The 16,513-nt window shown below is 42.6% G+C and overlaps 1 protein-coding gene across 1 annotated transcript in view; it reads right to left on the bottom strand.

Annotated features, from left to right (window-relative positions):
* Window positions 1-742: 742 nt before the first annotated feature.
* LOC309621579 (uncharacterized protein) overlaps window positions 743-16,513 on the bottom strand; it is a gene marked incomplete at both ends in the record, with an annotated part of 72,469 nt that continues 56,698 nt past the window's right edge. Inside the window, 4 exon segments of the mRNA XM_082409003.1 lie at window positions 743-749; window positions 781-1,112; window positions 1,116-1,322; window positions 1,328-1,935. Coding sequence (XP_082265129.1) covers window positions 743-749; window positions 781-1,112; window positions 1,116-1,322; window positions 1,328-1,935 — 1,154 coding nt within the window.

Genomic DNA, 16,513 nt, shown 5'->3' with positions numbered 1-16,513 from the left:
GCCAATCGCGCTCCCAGCTCTGTTCTTTTGTTTTTTTTTTTTTGAATTCTGAGATTTTTCATTTGAAGTAAATCTTAAAGCTATTAAATTCACAAATATGCTAATTTAAATACCCAATTCTATTATCTAAAACACACATTGCAAACATACAAATATCTATTCTCTCCACATGTCAGAGCCCATTCATTTCATGGTTTGGAAATGGGGAGAATAGATCCCCTTAAACTGCAAGTCAGCAGGTGTTTCTTTACAGTTAACTTTAGCAAAATTCATACAAAATATTAATGAACAATGATCTTCTTTACTTGTTAACTCACAAGGAAACACCTTCAAAACTGCATTTTGTTAAAGTTTCTGTACTAAAATGTAGAAAAACTGAACTACACAAATATTGAAAAGTTTAAAATTCCTTAATTTTTTATTCCTGGTACCACTACCACAATTTACAGGGCAATATACCTGATGTAATGAAAAGAAAAAGACAAAGCTACAACAGATAAAAGACCTCAGGAATGTACATCTAATTGACCCTCCGTTGCATGAATCAATAGCTGCACTTTTTGCAAACTGTGGCTAGGACAGTCCTGAACAAGAAGGGTTTCCTGTTTAAGCTGCAGTAACTTTTCTGACTATGGATCATCGTTCCTTCTGCGGCAGGTTTTTACAGTTCCTCTAATGCATTTGGGACGACTGTCTCAAAGTAACCTGCAGCTTTCCTGACAACTCCTCGCTCTCTCTCCTGCTAAGAACTGTAGCCCTTTTCTTCTGAGTTTTGAGAACCTTCTGCTACCATATCCACCACTTCCACCACCAGATCCATAACCACCACCATAGGGACTTCCCGAGCTTCTTCCACCAAAACTGCCCCCCTTCATGGGTCCATAATTTGATTGCTGTTGTCCACTATAATTTCCAAAATCATTATAGCTCCCACCACCACCACCATAGTTACCTCCAAAATTTCCTCCTTCATTGTAAGCATCATATCCTCCACCACCGCCACCATATCCACCATCTTGGTTTCCATATCCTGGTCCACCACCACCATAGCCTCCTCTACTACTGTAACCAGGACCACCACCATCGTTACCACCGTCGCCTCCAAATCCGTTTTATCCACCATCACCTCCTCCATAACTACCTCTGCTGCCACCACCTCCACCACCATAGCCTCCTCTTCCACCAAAGTTTCCACCACGGCCAAAGTTACCTCCACCACCTCCAAAGTTTCCTCCACGACCCATAAAGTTGCCAGATCCACCTCCACGACCTCTCTGTGATCCAGCAGATTGCATTTCTTGTTTAGAAAGGGCCTTTTTCACTTACAATTATGCCCATTAATAGTGTGGTATTTCTGAACAACAATTTTATCAACTGTATCATGATCATCAAAAGTTACAAAAGCAAATCCTCTCTTTTTTCCACTCTGCCTGTCTTCCATAACTCCTATGGTTTCAATCTTGCCATACTTTTCAAAGTAGTCTCTCGAATTACATTCTTCTGTATCTTCTTTAATACCACCAACAAAAATTTTCTTCACTGTTAGACGGGCACCAGGCTTTACAGAATCCTCTCTAGAAACAGCTCTCTTTGGTTCCACTACACGCCCATCAACCTTGTGTGGTCGAGCACACATTGCTGCATCCACCTCTTCAACCCAAGAGTAAGTCACAAAACCAAAGCCCCTGGAACGGTTTGTCTGGGGGTCTCTCATCACCACACAATCTGTAAGTGTGCCCCATTTCTCAAAATGTTCTCTTAAGCTATCGTCTGTAGTTTCAAAGCTCAGACCACCAATAAACAGTTTTCTCAACTGTTCTGGTTCCTTTGGATCATGGCCCTCCTCCCCCCGGCGGCGGCGGCGGCCGGAGTCGGGCTGGGGGCGACCGGGCGGCGGTTTTACCTCCGTTTTGAGACCGGACTCGCCTCTTCCAACTCGAGTTCAATATGGGACCGAGAGCCCAGCTCTGTTCTATGTTGGGCCATTTTACTTCAGCCCAAAAAAATTTCTTCTAGTATTCCCTAAGGTCTGCTGGGGATCAGTTTTCTTATTTTTCATTTATCTGTATTTGATTTTTTAAAATTGATTCCAATTTTCTGTTGAGATTCTCCATATTTTAATCTATTAATCCCCATCTTTTACTCTCAATATAGTCATTTTAAAGTTCTGTGCTAACTCCAGAATCTGAATTCCCTCTAAATCAATTTTTCTTGGTTTTTTTTTTTTTTTTTTTTTTTTGTCTTAAGTTTTAGTCACTTTTTCCTGCTTCAGGAATTTCATAATTTTTGATTGTGTGCTGGACGTGGTGAATAAAAAATTCATAGAGACTGAAGATGCTATTACTTTGCACCAGAGAAGATTTACCCTTTTCTCTGTTAATCAGAGTGGCTGATCATTTCAGTCATTTCAGGAATTTTACTAGGTCAGAACTGGGTTGGAGCTTTAGTTGTCTCATCCTACCTATGATTTTTCCTAATTTGTGGCCTCCCTGGATTTTTGCTGTGAGCCTGACAGGTCTTTGATTCTTCAATAAATACAGTCAGTTATTGACTTCAGTCTTTCAGATGTTTGAATTCAGCTCTTTAGGCTCTCAGTTCTCACAGCTTCAGAGTATGGCAAATGTAAGGAGAGACCAGCTATGTATTTGTTGCCGTTACACTTTCTCAGTGAAAATTTGTCTCATAAACACTGAAACATTGCAGATGACTTCACTTTTTCTGACTCAGCCCCCTTCTTGGGGATGGCACTTCTGGGTTTTTACTGTGAGTCTGGTAGGTCTCTAATTCCTCACTTTGGAAAGTTCTCTCCCTCAGGCATTAGGTATTTAGCTTCCTGCTTTATATAGGTTCAAAAACTGGCAAATGTCTTGAAGAGGAGACCTAATGATTGTCACAGGCCCCTTTATCTAGCGGGATTTGGTTTGTTAGTGCCATGACTGTGCAGGAAATTTCACTCTGCTTTCTTGGCTCAGTCCCCCATCATCCTATACCACCCTGACACTAAGGAAATGTCCTGTGGGGGAAATCGGCTTGACATTCTGCTAGATTTCACTCCATCATGCCAGCAAATGAGTTCATCAAAAGATATGGTGATTTCTCTTTTCCAGTGGAGTATGTCTCCCTACACCAAACCCCTGCTCCAAATCTCTAAATGTCCCTCTCTAGCATATTAGTTGATATTGTTTCTTGATTGCTTCCTTAGCTCGATGATCTTTTATTCAAGTTTGTTTGCTCGTTGCAGCAGGAGTGATGGCCTGTGCCTACCTAGTGCAGGCATATTATTATGGAGATATGGCTTTGGTCCCAGACACCACAATAAGGAGAATATCATAAGAAAGCAAGTCACACGAGTTGTTTGGTTTCCCAGTGCATGTAAAAGTTATGTTTATGCTATACTGTAGTCTATTAAGTGTGCAATAGCATTATGTCTAAAAAAAGTACATATCTTAATTTGAAAGTAGACTTTAAGAATGCTACCCATCATCTGAGCCTTCAGCAAGCTGTAATCTTTTTGCAATAGTAACATCAAAGATCACTGATCACAGATCATGTAACAAGTATAATAGTGAAAAAGTTTGAAATATTGTGAGACTTACCAAAACATGACATAGAGACACGAAGTGAGCAAATGCTGTTGGAAAAATGGCACCACCAGTAGAGCTGCTTGACACAGGGTTGCCACAAACCTTCAATTTGTAAAAAAAAAAAAAAAAAAAAAAAAAAAAAGCATTATCTGCAAGGTACAATAAAGTGAAGTGCAATAAAGTGAGGTATGCCTATACATCCTGCCTCAAAGCAGAAATCCTATTTAGATCACCTTTAATTTCTCTCTATGATATATCAATAGTTTTCTATTCTAATAGGGTTCTTACATTTTTTATTACACTTATTATTAGGTATATGATGTTTTGATGATAATGTAGATGGCATATTTTTTAGTTTTTAATTTTATAACTTTTCAGACACAGAAAAATGTTAGTGGAATTTTTTAATGTTTGGTCTCTTATCTGGCAACTCTTCTAAAAACTAACTGATATTCTAATAAGTTATCTGTAGATGGTTTTGGATTTTCTGTATCCTTAATTATATCAACTATGGAAAGTGACAGTATGATTTCTTCCTTTCTTAGCCTTATATTTCTGATTTCTTTTTCCTGCCTTACTGCTAATGCCATTTAATACTTTTACTAATAGGTTGAATAGAAAAGGTAAGAGTTGGCATTCTTATTTTGTTCCTAATCTTACAGTGGACGTTCTCCACATTTCACTATAAATAGGATGGTGGCTCTAAAGTTTTTTGTAGTTTCCCTTTGCTATGAGTTTTTAATCATACATAATTATTGAATTTTATCAAATGCTTTATCTGACTATACTGATATGATCATATACATTTTCTCCTTTATTTTATGGATGTGGTGCATGACATTTATTGATATTTGAATGTTAACTCACCTTGCATTTCTGGAGTAAAACAACTTGGTAGGAATTCACACACACACACACACACACACACACACACACACACACATTCACTCACTCACACACTCTACATTTGATTGTCTAACATTTTGTGTATGATTTTTGCTTCTGTATACATAAGGGAGATGGGCCTATTTTCTTTTCTCATAATTGTCCTTTTAATTAGTGAATAGTATATAGAGGGTAGAGATTTAAAAGACCTTTTAAAAGGTCTTCTTCTTCTGTGATATAATACAATACAGTATTACTCCATTTTTTAAAAATGACCTTTTTCATTTTCAAATAATTTCAAATCTGCAGAAAAGATACAAACAGAGTTCCCTTTACCTCTCTCCCAGTTTTTCCTATTGCTAACATCTTATACTACCATAGTATATTTTTCAAAATTAAAAAGCCAACATTTATACATTACTATTAACTAAACTTAAGACTTTTTTTGGATTTCACCAGTTTTCCTGTTAATGACCTTTTTCTGTTCTAGGACCCAATCCAGTATATCACATTCCACTTAGTTAGTTGTCATGTCTCCTTAGTCTTCTCTGGTCTATGACAGTTCCTCATTCCTTCCTTGTTTTTCATGATTTTGACAGTCTTGAGGAATATTTGTCTGATATTTTGTAGAATTGTTCTCAGTCTGGGTTTGGCTGATGTTTTTCTCATGATTCGACTGGAGTTATAGGTTTTGACAAAGAATACCGCAGAAGCGAAGTAACCGTCTCATCACATCATAACAGAGAGTATGTAGTGTCTCCGTGACATCACTGGTGATGTGAAACATCATCACTTGCATAACATGGTGTTTGCTTGGTTTCTCCACTGTAAAGTTACTTTTTCTCCCATTTTATACTGTCTCTGGAATTCAATCATTAAGGCCAGCCCAGGACTGGACTTAAGGGGAAGATTAAGCTTCACCTCCACCTCCTTGGGGAGGAGATGGATGCCGGGGGGGGGCGGGGGGGAGGTTACCTACATATGGAATTCTTCTGTTGGCAAGATTTGTCTTCTCCCTCCCTCCTATTATTTATTTATTTATACACTCATTTATTTACTCCATTATGTTTTAATATGGATTCTTTATAATCTATATACATAATTACAACCTTAAAAACCTCTGGTTCCCCCACTGACATATAAACTTTTTGAGGAAAGGCTCTGTTTCTTTTTTATTTTTGTACACTCTATGCGTTTAGCATAGTCCCCTAATTTATAGTGGACTTCCAGTAATTATTTTTTAATGGATATCTTTCCACTTCAACTGAAAAGTACCCTTTCCTTATATAATAGCATTCTAAATCCAAAATAAAAGTAGATTTTAAAATAAGTAAAAGTAAACTCATGCATGATCACCCTGTAATAAGTATGTAAAAAAGCACAGGGTACTGCAGAAATAACTTAACCATTTGAGTTGGATGTGTCTCCAAAAAATATTGAAGCCACATTTGGAAAGAAATTACAGTATTTGATAAGCCAAGGATATGACCTGCTGTGTGCTTTCTCTTTTTTGTTCAGATCACCAAAGGAGATTAAGACCCCGTTTTCTCCCTTCTCTGGAAAATTATCATCTGATGCAGTCACTCAGATAACAACAGAGAGTCCAGGAAAAACCATGTTTTCATCTGAGATTTTTGTTAATGCTGAAGATCGTGGACATGATATTCCAGACCTCAGTACACAGAAGTTGGGCAAAGTTCCTGTCAAGTTTGCTTCATCATCTTCAGTCCAACAGATTACTGTTCTTCATGGCACAGATGGTAAGAGAATTTTAGGTCACATTACCAACTTTTGTGTGTCATTAACTAAGAAATTTCTTGATTGGGTCTTTCTAGTTAGAAAACCTAATTTTAATTTTAAGCATTAGGTTGTACATGATTAAAACATCTTTTATTTACATAGCTATGAAGAGAATATAATTTATTATGTTTTTACTTCAATTTCTAGTGAAGTTAACAACCTATGTGAAACTCATGCTACTTGTGGCTGACGTATTTTCAACTCATAATACTTGTCATAAGAATGCAAGTAGTTCATGAAAACATAAAAACTATAGAGGTTCAATTTTAGGGAGGTAGATAACTATTTGGCATTGTTTCTTTTACTATTGTTTTGCATGATACAGTGAACAGATAGCAAACACAATACCAGTCTATTTCTTGCTCAAGAAACGTTGAGCAGGGACCCAGGTTGACTGTGACTCTGCTTTCTTTAAAACATGGAACCTTGGATTCATCATCATAGTCAACTGGAAGGGACGAAAAGCATGGAGGAGCACATGTTGGGAGGCTTTTATGGGCTAGGCCTAGGTGTGGCCCACATCACTTTCCACTGACTAGGAATAGTTTAGCTGTGCTTTCCAGGATGAAGAAGAAATGAGTTTTGGTGAACAGCTAGCAATTTCTACCATAAGGTCTACATTTAGAGTGTTCCTATGCTATCATGACAGTGATATTTTTATAGTGCTTATACTATATAACATTCAAAATTATAGCAAGTTATTTTCTTTTTCAGACCAGTAACTGGAAAGTTAAGTTCCCATTCTACCTCCAAATGAGGGTGGGAACTTTCAATTACTAATTTTAAAGTATTCAACAGTTTGTACAAATCTATTCAAAATATATTTTAAGTTTTCCTACTTGTGCAAAAAGTTTATCTGTCTGTAGGTATAAATGGAATATGCCTAAATGTATAAAGAAAATTGCTTAGTTCCACATGTAAATTGCACTGAATTTAATTTGAATAAATACATTTATATGTTGAAATGGTTATATTTCTTTTCTTTTTTTTTTTTTTACTTTTATTTATTTTATTTTTGGCTGTGTTGGGTCTTCATCGCTGCGTGCAGCCTTTCTCTAGTTGCGGCGAGCGGGGGCTACTCTTCGTTGCGGTGCACGGGCTTCTCATTGCGGTGGCTTCTCTTGTGGTGGAGCACGGGCTCTAGGCGCGTGGGCTTCGGTGCATGGGCTCAGTAGTTGTGGCTCGCGGGCTCTAGAGCGCAGGCTCAGTAGTTGTGGCACATGGGCTTAGTTGCTCCGCGGCATGGGGGATCTTCCCGGACCAGGGCTGGCACCCGTGTCCCCTGCATTGGCAGGCGGATTCTTAACCACTGCGCTATCAGGGAAACCCGAGATGGTTATATATCTTATACATTTTTATTGTGATATAAAATTATGCCCCCCAAATGTATAGTCTAATCAATATCACACAGAACACCTTTAATGTGTCAGTTACCTATTGCCACCGTGATACTGTATAAGAACCTCGAAAATCTCAGTGCTTCGTAACAACAGACATTTGCTTTCCTCACTCATGGGCTTATGAGTCAGTTGGAGTTTGGCATCAGGATGCAAAAACGGTTTGGGTCTGTTCCACATGCCTTGTACTGAAACCCAGGCTACTCTGGGTATGCTGTTTTCATGTTGGTGGCAGAGCACAGGAGAGGAAATCCAACTGTGAAAGTGTATTTTATACCTCTTCTGACATCAAATGGATCGGTCTACATAGAGCCCACAGTTCACGGTCTTACCTTTACATACAGGTACTTGGTAGAAAGGACTCCTTTAAAAGAGAAATATTATTTGGTTTAATAATAAAAGATTTTTAACTCTGTGGATTCAGAAGTAAAATTTTAAAAAATATTTTAAAAGTATACAGAATAGGGCTTCCCTGGTGGCGCAGTGGTTAAGAATCCACCTGCCAATGCAATGCGGGGGACACGGGTTCGAGCCCTGGTCTGCGAAGATCCCACATGCCGTGGAGCAACTAAGCCCATGTGCCACAACTACTGAGCCTGCATTCTAGAGCCCGTGAGCCGCAACTACCGAAGCCCACGCGCCTAGAGCGCATGCTCCGCAACAATAGACGCCACCGCGATGAGACGCCCGCACACCGCAACCAAGAGTAGCCCCCGCTAGCCGCCAACTAGAGAAAGCCCGTGCACAGCAATGAAGACCCAGTGCAGCCAAAAAAATAAACACATAGAATAAATAAGTTCAAACAATAAATAAATAAATAAACATAAATTTAAAAAAAAAAGAACACCTAATGCAGGTGGGAAGGTGAGAGGGCCACTGTAAAGGTCATCTATGCTACATGTACAAGAACCCCGAGAGCACACCAATAGGTACCACATTTTTCACTGCTGTAGCCGATCATTCCCCCTGTACTACCACACTGTAGCACTCCCTTCCCTCATCTACTGCTATAGTCTCTTTGGAAGGTGTTTCACAACTCTTGTTATGAGAGTGCCAGTTGAACTGTCCTCACTTCCTTCATTTATACCAGGATTGAAGACCTTGTAGTCCGAGATCCTGTCCAGAGAGCAAGCAGGCTAAGACTCTGTCTTTGTTGATGTATTTCATCAGAAAGGGCTCTACCCCCTCTCCTAGTTCATGGTGTGAAGCGTTCATAGCCTCTTGGGAAAGTGGGGAGAATTGAAAGGACTCTATATGAGAATGCTAGGCTTTGTAAAACATTTCAGTTTTTTAAAAATAAGACTCATTTTCTATTGGACTGACAACAGTCCTATGAAATACAAAGAAAGCCGAGAATCAGTGACAGGAAAGGATCACCAGTAAGAACTACAACAGTCACCGCTTACCTCGTAGCTTACGGCACTGTCCATGGTCCTTAAGAAGAGTTAGTAGAAATGCCTTGCCCATCTTGCCCTTGAACCCCTTAAAAGGTACACGACTGCTGTGTTGGTGTTTAGGGGGAGCATCTCACTTACCAGGGACTGACTTCTCCCTTGATCCCTCTGTAGTGATGGAGACTTCCCCGCTGATGAAAAATTCCCTGGGATTGCAACCTCCAAGCCAGACAGCTTTCCTATGGAAAGACAGAGAGCTTGTAAAGATGAAACACCAGTCTGCGGGAGAAAGGGAAGAAGAGAATGATGGAAATCGTTTCTGGGAAACTATTTTTACATTATGTTTTGTTTGTTCCTGGTAAATAAACTGAAATCTTCTTAACATTAAAACAAAATCTAAACCACTAAATTCAATAATACAGGAGTATAACTTTTGAAAAAAATTTCTTTGGCTGCGCAGCATGTGGGATCTTAGCTCCCCAACCAGGAATTGAACCCACGCCTGCTGCATTGGAAGCGCAGAGTCTTCACCACTGGACCACCAGGGAAGTCCCAGGAATATCACTTTTAAAGGAGAAGTTATAAACCCCTTGGTTATATGAACTGCAGATTTTTAGTAAGAAGTCAATATATTTTTTGTTAGGCACATTTTATGTTAGGCTGTCTCCCTGCACAGGATGCAGGCGCCTTGAGAATGGAAATCATATCCCTCTATAGTACGTCCCTCTTCTTTCTGCCTTGCAGTTTGCTGCTCCACTTGTTCAACCCCACCTAGTAATAACCTATACTTCCCTCGTTCCTGTTTTCCCATCTTGAAAACAGACAAAAGGCAACCAAACAACGCAAAGGTCTCAACAAATAAGGGATATCCAAAACCAGAGATGGCCAGAACTTCTGTATCCCTCATGAAACCTAGCCCGGTGTTCAATATGTAGGTATCATTAATACATGCGTGTTGACTGAAACAGTTTAAACTCAATTCTTCCACTTCCCAGTTTAGTTTTAGTCCTCATACAAAACGTGATAATCAACTTGCTTAATGCTAGGGATCACAGTGAAAAATAATATCTGAACTGACTTCTGTCAGATGAGTGAGAACTAAGGTTAATTCAGTGTATCTGAAGCATAGAAAGTGAGGGCACAAGTGGCACAAGATGGGGCTAGAGAAGCAGAGAGGATTCTAGACCACGCAGAGTCTTAAAGGCCAACAAACACTGTGTTTTCTATTCTCAAAACAATGTTTGTGAGCGATGTTTATGAGCAATGTTCCAACTTGCCTTGAAGGTTTTTTGTGTGAAGAATGGATTGGAAGGAAACAAGATATATGGACACTAGTTAGGACCTAATCGCAACACACAGGCAAGTTCAGTATTAGGGTGTTGAGGGAGAGCTGACAGATTCCAAAGAAATTCAGGAGATGAACTGAAGCGGGCTTAATGGGGTAGGAGATGGAGGAAAGGAAGGTCTTAGGGAATTAAAGGGTTTACTGCACACATGAGCAAAGTCTCAAAATTAATCATTTGAACGTACAGAGGTAGATCTCTCAAATGACTCCGGTTAGGAAGCAACGGTACGCCCTTTAGAATTCCTACAGACAACACAAATCAACTGTTTCGATGGAAAATTCGGCGGGACCGGTGCGTTTTTTCACTCCAACTTAGCTCCAGTTCCTATTACTCACATCTTCTGTGCCAAAACAACACAGCTGGAGGAACTGAAGGGGATTCCGTTTTGGTAATTAAGGAGTGTCCCCAACACTGACAGTCCCATCTTAAAAAGCACTCCCTCTGCATTTTACCCGAGGAGCAATGGCCAGAGCCTCCCTTTGAAAACGATGGGCAGAAATGAGACCATCACACACAGTCCCTTTCAGCTACTGTGAACTGAGCCGCGAGACGACCAATACCCCCTGGCACAGCGCGGACGGGCCAGCGCGCGGGGGCAACAGGGACAGGAGACAGCACAAGAGACGAAGCCCAGGCCCAGGGGCCAAGGCCTATTACCTTTCCGGCATGTGCAAAACATAAAACAGAAGCAATATTGTAACAAATTCATTAAAGACTTAAGAAAAAAACAAAACTCAGATGCTAAAGTGCCTACTCTAACCACTATACTATATTGCTTCTATAAAACAAGCACTAAACCTCAGATACAGAAAAAAACCCTTTTCGTGTCCTCACACCTAGGTCAAAATTACAAAGCGTTAATTCAGGAGACAGAAAGGGAAGGAATAAATCTGAATGAATCTGAGTCAGAACACAGTGCTATATAACCTTAGGCAAATTCCACAATACCCATGCCTCAACATGGCAAATTCCACAATACCCATGCCTCAACCTCCCTATCTATAAAGGAGTTAACCACACCAGCGCTAACCATTACTTGCCTCCTGGTAGCTTGTGAGTGTTAATTAATATTTGTAATAAATACACAGATCATCAGTTGAAAGAAACAAGGAAAACTACAGCGTTATTATTATTGCCTTGTTGCTAGAGCTAAACACCACAAATCAACATAAATAACTTATGTACACCAAGAATGTAGGGTTTGAATATGTACTTTGAAAGGCCATCATATAATTAGTTGTTTCACCTCTAATTGCTTTTCCTTTTTTTTTTTTTTGAATTTAAAAAAGCAATACAGGGACTTCCCTGGTGGTTCAGTGGTAAAGAATCCGTCCTGCAATGCAGGGGACGCGGGTTCGATTCCCGGTCGGGGAACTAAGATCCCACATGCCGCGGGGCAACTAAGCCCTCGCACCAAACTACTGAGCTCGCACACCTCAATGAGGTAGCCCACGTGCAGCAAACTACAGAGCCCACGCGCTCTGGAGCCTGCACGCCACAACTACAGAGCCCACGTGCCACAACTAGAGAGAGAAAACCCGCACGCCACAACTAGAGAGAAGCTCTCATGCTGCAACGAAGAGCCCGTGCGCCGCAACGACAATAAAGATCCCACATGCCTTAACGAAGGTCCCGCGTGCCGCAACTAAGACCCAATACAGCCAATCAACCAATCAATCAATCAAGTGGGGCGGGGGGAGCAATACAGGAATTTCCCTGGCAGTCCAGTGGTTAAGACTCCAAGCTCCCAATGCAGGGGGCACGGGCTCGATCCCTGATTGGGGAACCAAGATCCCACATGTGGCACAGCGTAGCCGGAAAAAAAACAAAAAAAGCAACACATACCCTACGGCATTTATCCCAGAGAACGCATGTTCGCACAAAAAAAGGTACACAAATGTCCACAGCATCTCTATCAGTAATAGTCAGGAAATGGGAAAAAAACTCAGATGTTCTTCAATGGGCAAGTGATTAAACAAACTGAAGTACAGCCAAACCATGGAATACTACTCAGCAATTAAAAAGAAAGCGGCACTGGGACCTCTCTGGTGTTCCAGCGGTTAAGACTCTGCACTCTCAATGCAGGGGGCCCAGGTTCCATCCCTGGTCAGGGAACTAGATCCCGCATGCTGCAACTAAAGACCCGCACAGCCAAATAAATAAATAAATAAATATTTTTTTTAAAAAAGAGGAGCACTGTTGATTCATGCAATTTGGATGACTCTCCAGGGAATTACACTGATTGAAAAAGGCCAATCCAAAAGGTTGCATACTGGGAATTCCCTGGCGGTCCAGTGTTTAGCACTCAGCACTTTCACTACCTGGGCTGGGTTCAATCCTTGGTCGGGGAACTAAGATCGCACAACCGGCAGCGCAGCCAAAAAAAAATTTTTTTTACTTAAAAAAAAAAAAAGGTTACACACTATATGATTTTATTCACATAACATTCTTTTTTTTTAATTAATTAGTTAATTTATTTTATTTTTGGCTGCGTTGGGTCTTCGTTGCTGCGTGTGGGCTTTCTCTAGTTGCGGCGAGCGGGGGCTACTCTTTGTTGCAGTGTGCGGGCTTCTCGCTGCGGTGGCTTCTCTTGTTGCAGAGCACGGGCTCTAGGCACGCGGGCTTCAGTAGTTGTGGCACGTGGGCTCAGTAGTTGTGGCTCCCGGGCTCTAAAGCGCAGGCTCAGTCGTTGTGGCGCATGGGCTTAGCTGCTCCGCGGCATGTGGGATCTTCCCGGACAAGGGATCAAACCCATGTCCCCTGCAATGGCAGGCAGATTCTTAACCGCTGCGCCACCAGGGAAGTCCCACATAACATTCTTGAAATGACAGGTTGCCAGGGACAGATAGGGCCGGGGGAGTGGGAGATGGGCCATCTTCCCCAGGGGGTATTTTCCCTTGATCATCTGCACAAAAACTTTAATTGCAACTTTATCCACTGCACTATCAGATCACTATGATTTGGTGGGGAGTGGGGGAGCAGCAGTGGCTATAAAATGGCATCAGGAGAGATCCTGTGGGATGGAAATGTTCTCTATCTTGACTGTGTCAATGGCAATACCCAGGTTGTGACAGTATACTATGATTCTGTAAGATGTTACCATTGGGGAAAACTGGGTAAAGGACACACAGGAGCTATCGCACTATTATTTCTTACAACTGCATGTAAACCTACAATAATCTGGACACAAAAAGTTTAATCAGAAATGAAGGCAACACATGCCTCTTGTAACAAGTAAAACAATAGTCTGTGGTCAGTCTCTTTCTCTACCCGTCCCATTCCCTCCCTCTTGAGATAACCATGCAAACTCACTGCTCATACAAACAGGCATGCATTTAATACTTTCTGTTTACTGTATCAAAATGGGATCATACATACTACATATTACCCTGCAGCCTACCTTCTTCACCCATCATCCCTATATCATAGAGAGCTTAAAAAAAAAAAATTTTTTTTTAAGTGCCAAGCAGGATGGCAGGTATAGAAAATTTTCTGACTAGGGCAAATCTGACAAATGTTTACCGTGCTAATGTGCCATAGCTCAGCCAGGTGCATTCAGTGAGAGCACAATATGCAAGTAGCATTCTAAAGAGATCTGCAAAAAATGCAAGGTCTTCAGCAGCTCTTCGAGGATCCCATCCCCCTCTCTGCCTCCTCCATGGAACCATCCCATGGAGGTTGAACAGTTTAACTCCATTTGCCCCTCCTGCTGTTTGTGCTTTCGTTGTATACTTCTGTTCTACATCTCCACAAGACATTATTATTGTCACTTATTTACAAAATAACATATAAATATAAAGGTGTATGTACCTGGGTATATGTACATGTATATATTAGACACACACACACTTTAAGTGCTCTTTGTTCTTTCCTGCAGTTGTGTTCTTTTTTTTGGGGGGCGGGGGGGGCAAGTTTTTATATTGGTAAAGTTCTGTACTACTAGAAATATAAGATTTGAAAAGAAAAGTGAGACTTGAGGATCATCTGTGGAGCTTATCCTCATTCTCCTGCTGACGCATTATATGTTTATAATTTGAGAACTGCAGATAAATACAAACTGGTCTTCTCCATACTTGCTCACTAAGGAATTCCTCATTTCTAGGAAACGTCTATTTCAAGGAAAGGAAACAAACAAAAACACCTAGTGCACTAGATGATTAAAAGGTACACATTTTATAGCCTGAGTTCGAGAAAAAAATTACCCAAGAAACGGCCTTTTTCCCTAGGAGCCAGCTTCTACTAGGGGAGTCTAGGGTTCTCTAGGCAAAGAAAAAAAACTTGCCAGTTTAAACAGAATAACAGAAACGTTCAGCCAATCAAATATACAGAACTCATCACTTGCAGTGAGGAATGAAAGGCCTGTATCAACAGAAACAATAAATGGCACCGGCAACGTCTGCAACAGAAAACAAACAGGAAATCCTTTAAAAAGCCAAAATTGCAAAGACAGATGAACAGGGTATGAAATTACACGCCGGGCAATGCACCTGTTAAAGGAAAAGAGGCGCACACCAAGTCTGAAGTCTTAAGAATTCGGTGTTTAACACTACTTCTGCATGCTGCCCAGCAGAAAACTCGGGTCCTGGCTTAATCCACAACGCACACTTCATTTAAGGAGGTGAACTGCTTGGTCTGACTCAGTTTCTTATTCTGTAAAATGAATGCAACACAGCTGTCGTGAGTCCCCAAAGAATTCTGCACAAACGCTTTGTAACTCCAAAGTGCTGTGCAAATCAGAGCAGCCCTTCTCTCCTTCACATTCGTTGGACTTAGAATTTCAGAAGTTTAGCTGAAAATACAGACGACTCGGAAGCAAGGGACTGAGAGTGGCCCACACAGGTGGAAAGAAATGCAGAAACTGGAGCACCTCATACAAACCGCAAGAGACCACGTTCACGTGCACACGTTATCAGTGACAGAAAACGCCACCGGTAGCAACTGTAAACCACTGAGAGGACCAGCAACGACATGTGTCCAAATCCAGCCGGCAGCACAGCCTCGTCGGCGGCAATGCCTTAAACACAGCTCCCCGCACTCCGCGGCCTAACAAGATCCACTTTTTCCAAAAAGTTTAGCAACTTGCCAAGTACACTGGCGTAGTTCACCTTTTTTAATTGCTAAGCAAACATGCAGGGGAGTTGAGACAATCAAGGGAATGTTCAGCCTTCCTCAAAAATAAGATCCAGGAAATTCACGTTTTGCTTGAACAGTTTCATGTCTAAAACTGATCACAAACCTCTGTTTGATGTTGTTTTCTCGCTGCTGGCCAATGAGCCCGGGAAAGAGAACCAATTCTTTCAAACAGGGAGGGCTCTCTGCACTCTTCAGCTAAACCAGCGAGGCTTTACCACCGTCACGTTTAAAATAATGAGGAGGATGCCTCCATAGAGTTTACCGGGCTGCGCTAATCACGAGGGGCCTCGGGCGCCCAGGGCGGATCCCAGCGCCGGTGGCCGCGGGACCGGACGCCCTCCCCGGGACCCCCCCAGGACCCCCTCCCCGGGACGCGGCCGCGGGACAGGACGCCCCCCAGAACCCCTGCCCGGGACGCAGCTGCGGGACAGGACGCCCCCCAGACCCCTGCCCGGGACGCAGCTGCGGGACAGGACGCCCCCCAGAACCCCTGCCCGGGACGCGGCCGCGGGACACGAAGCTCCCCCCTCCCCAGGAACCCCTCCCCAGAGCGCGGGCCTCGCCGCCGTCTCGCAGCACCCGCCGCGCTCACCGCGGGCCGGGAGCCCCCTCAGGCCGACTGGCCCCCGCCCGCCGCCCGGCCTCCCTCCGGCCCGCGCCGCCCGCCGCGCTCACCGCGTTTTTCTTCTGCACCATCTTGTCCATCTTCTTGGCAATGCGGACCACCTCGTCCTCCATGGCCCTGGCAGGCCTGCCCCGCGCCGGGCCGCGGGGGACGGGAAACGAGCGGAGCTGGCCGGGCGGCAGGTAAGCCCAGGCGTCGGCGAGGGCCCTCACCAGGCGTCACCGAGGCGCTTCTTCACTCACGACGACTGCGACGGCGGGGGCGGCGGCGGCGGCGGCGCTCCTCCCACGCAGGCAGCGCCAATCGAGCTCCCAGCTCGCGGCGGCGACGGCGGCGGCGCTCCTCCCAC

This window comes from Balaenoptera borealis, assembly GCF_965194805.1.
Source record: "Balaenoptera borealis genome assembly, contig: HAP1_SCAFFOLD_1307, whole genome shotgun sequence".
In the NCBI taxonomy this organism is placed as follows: domain Eukaryota; kingdom Metazoa; phylum Chordata; class Mammalia; order Artiodactyla; family Balaenopteridae; genus Balaenoptera; species Balaenoptera borealis.
This window is presented reverse-complemented; position numbering and strand designations above follow the sequence as displayed.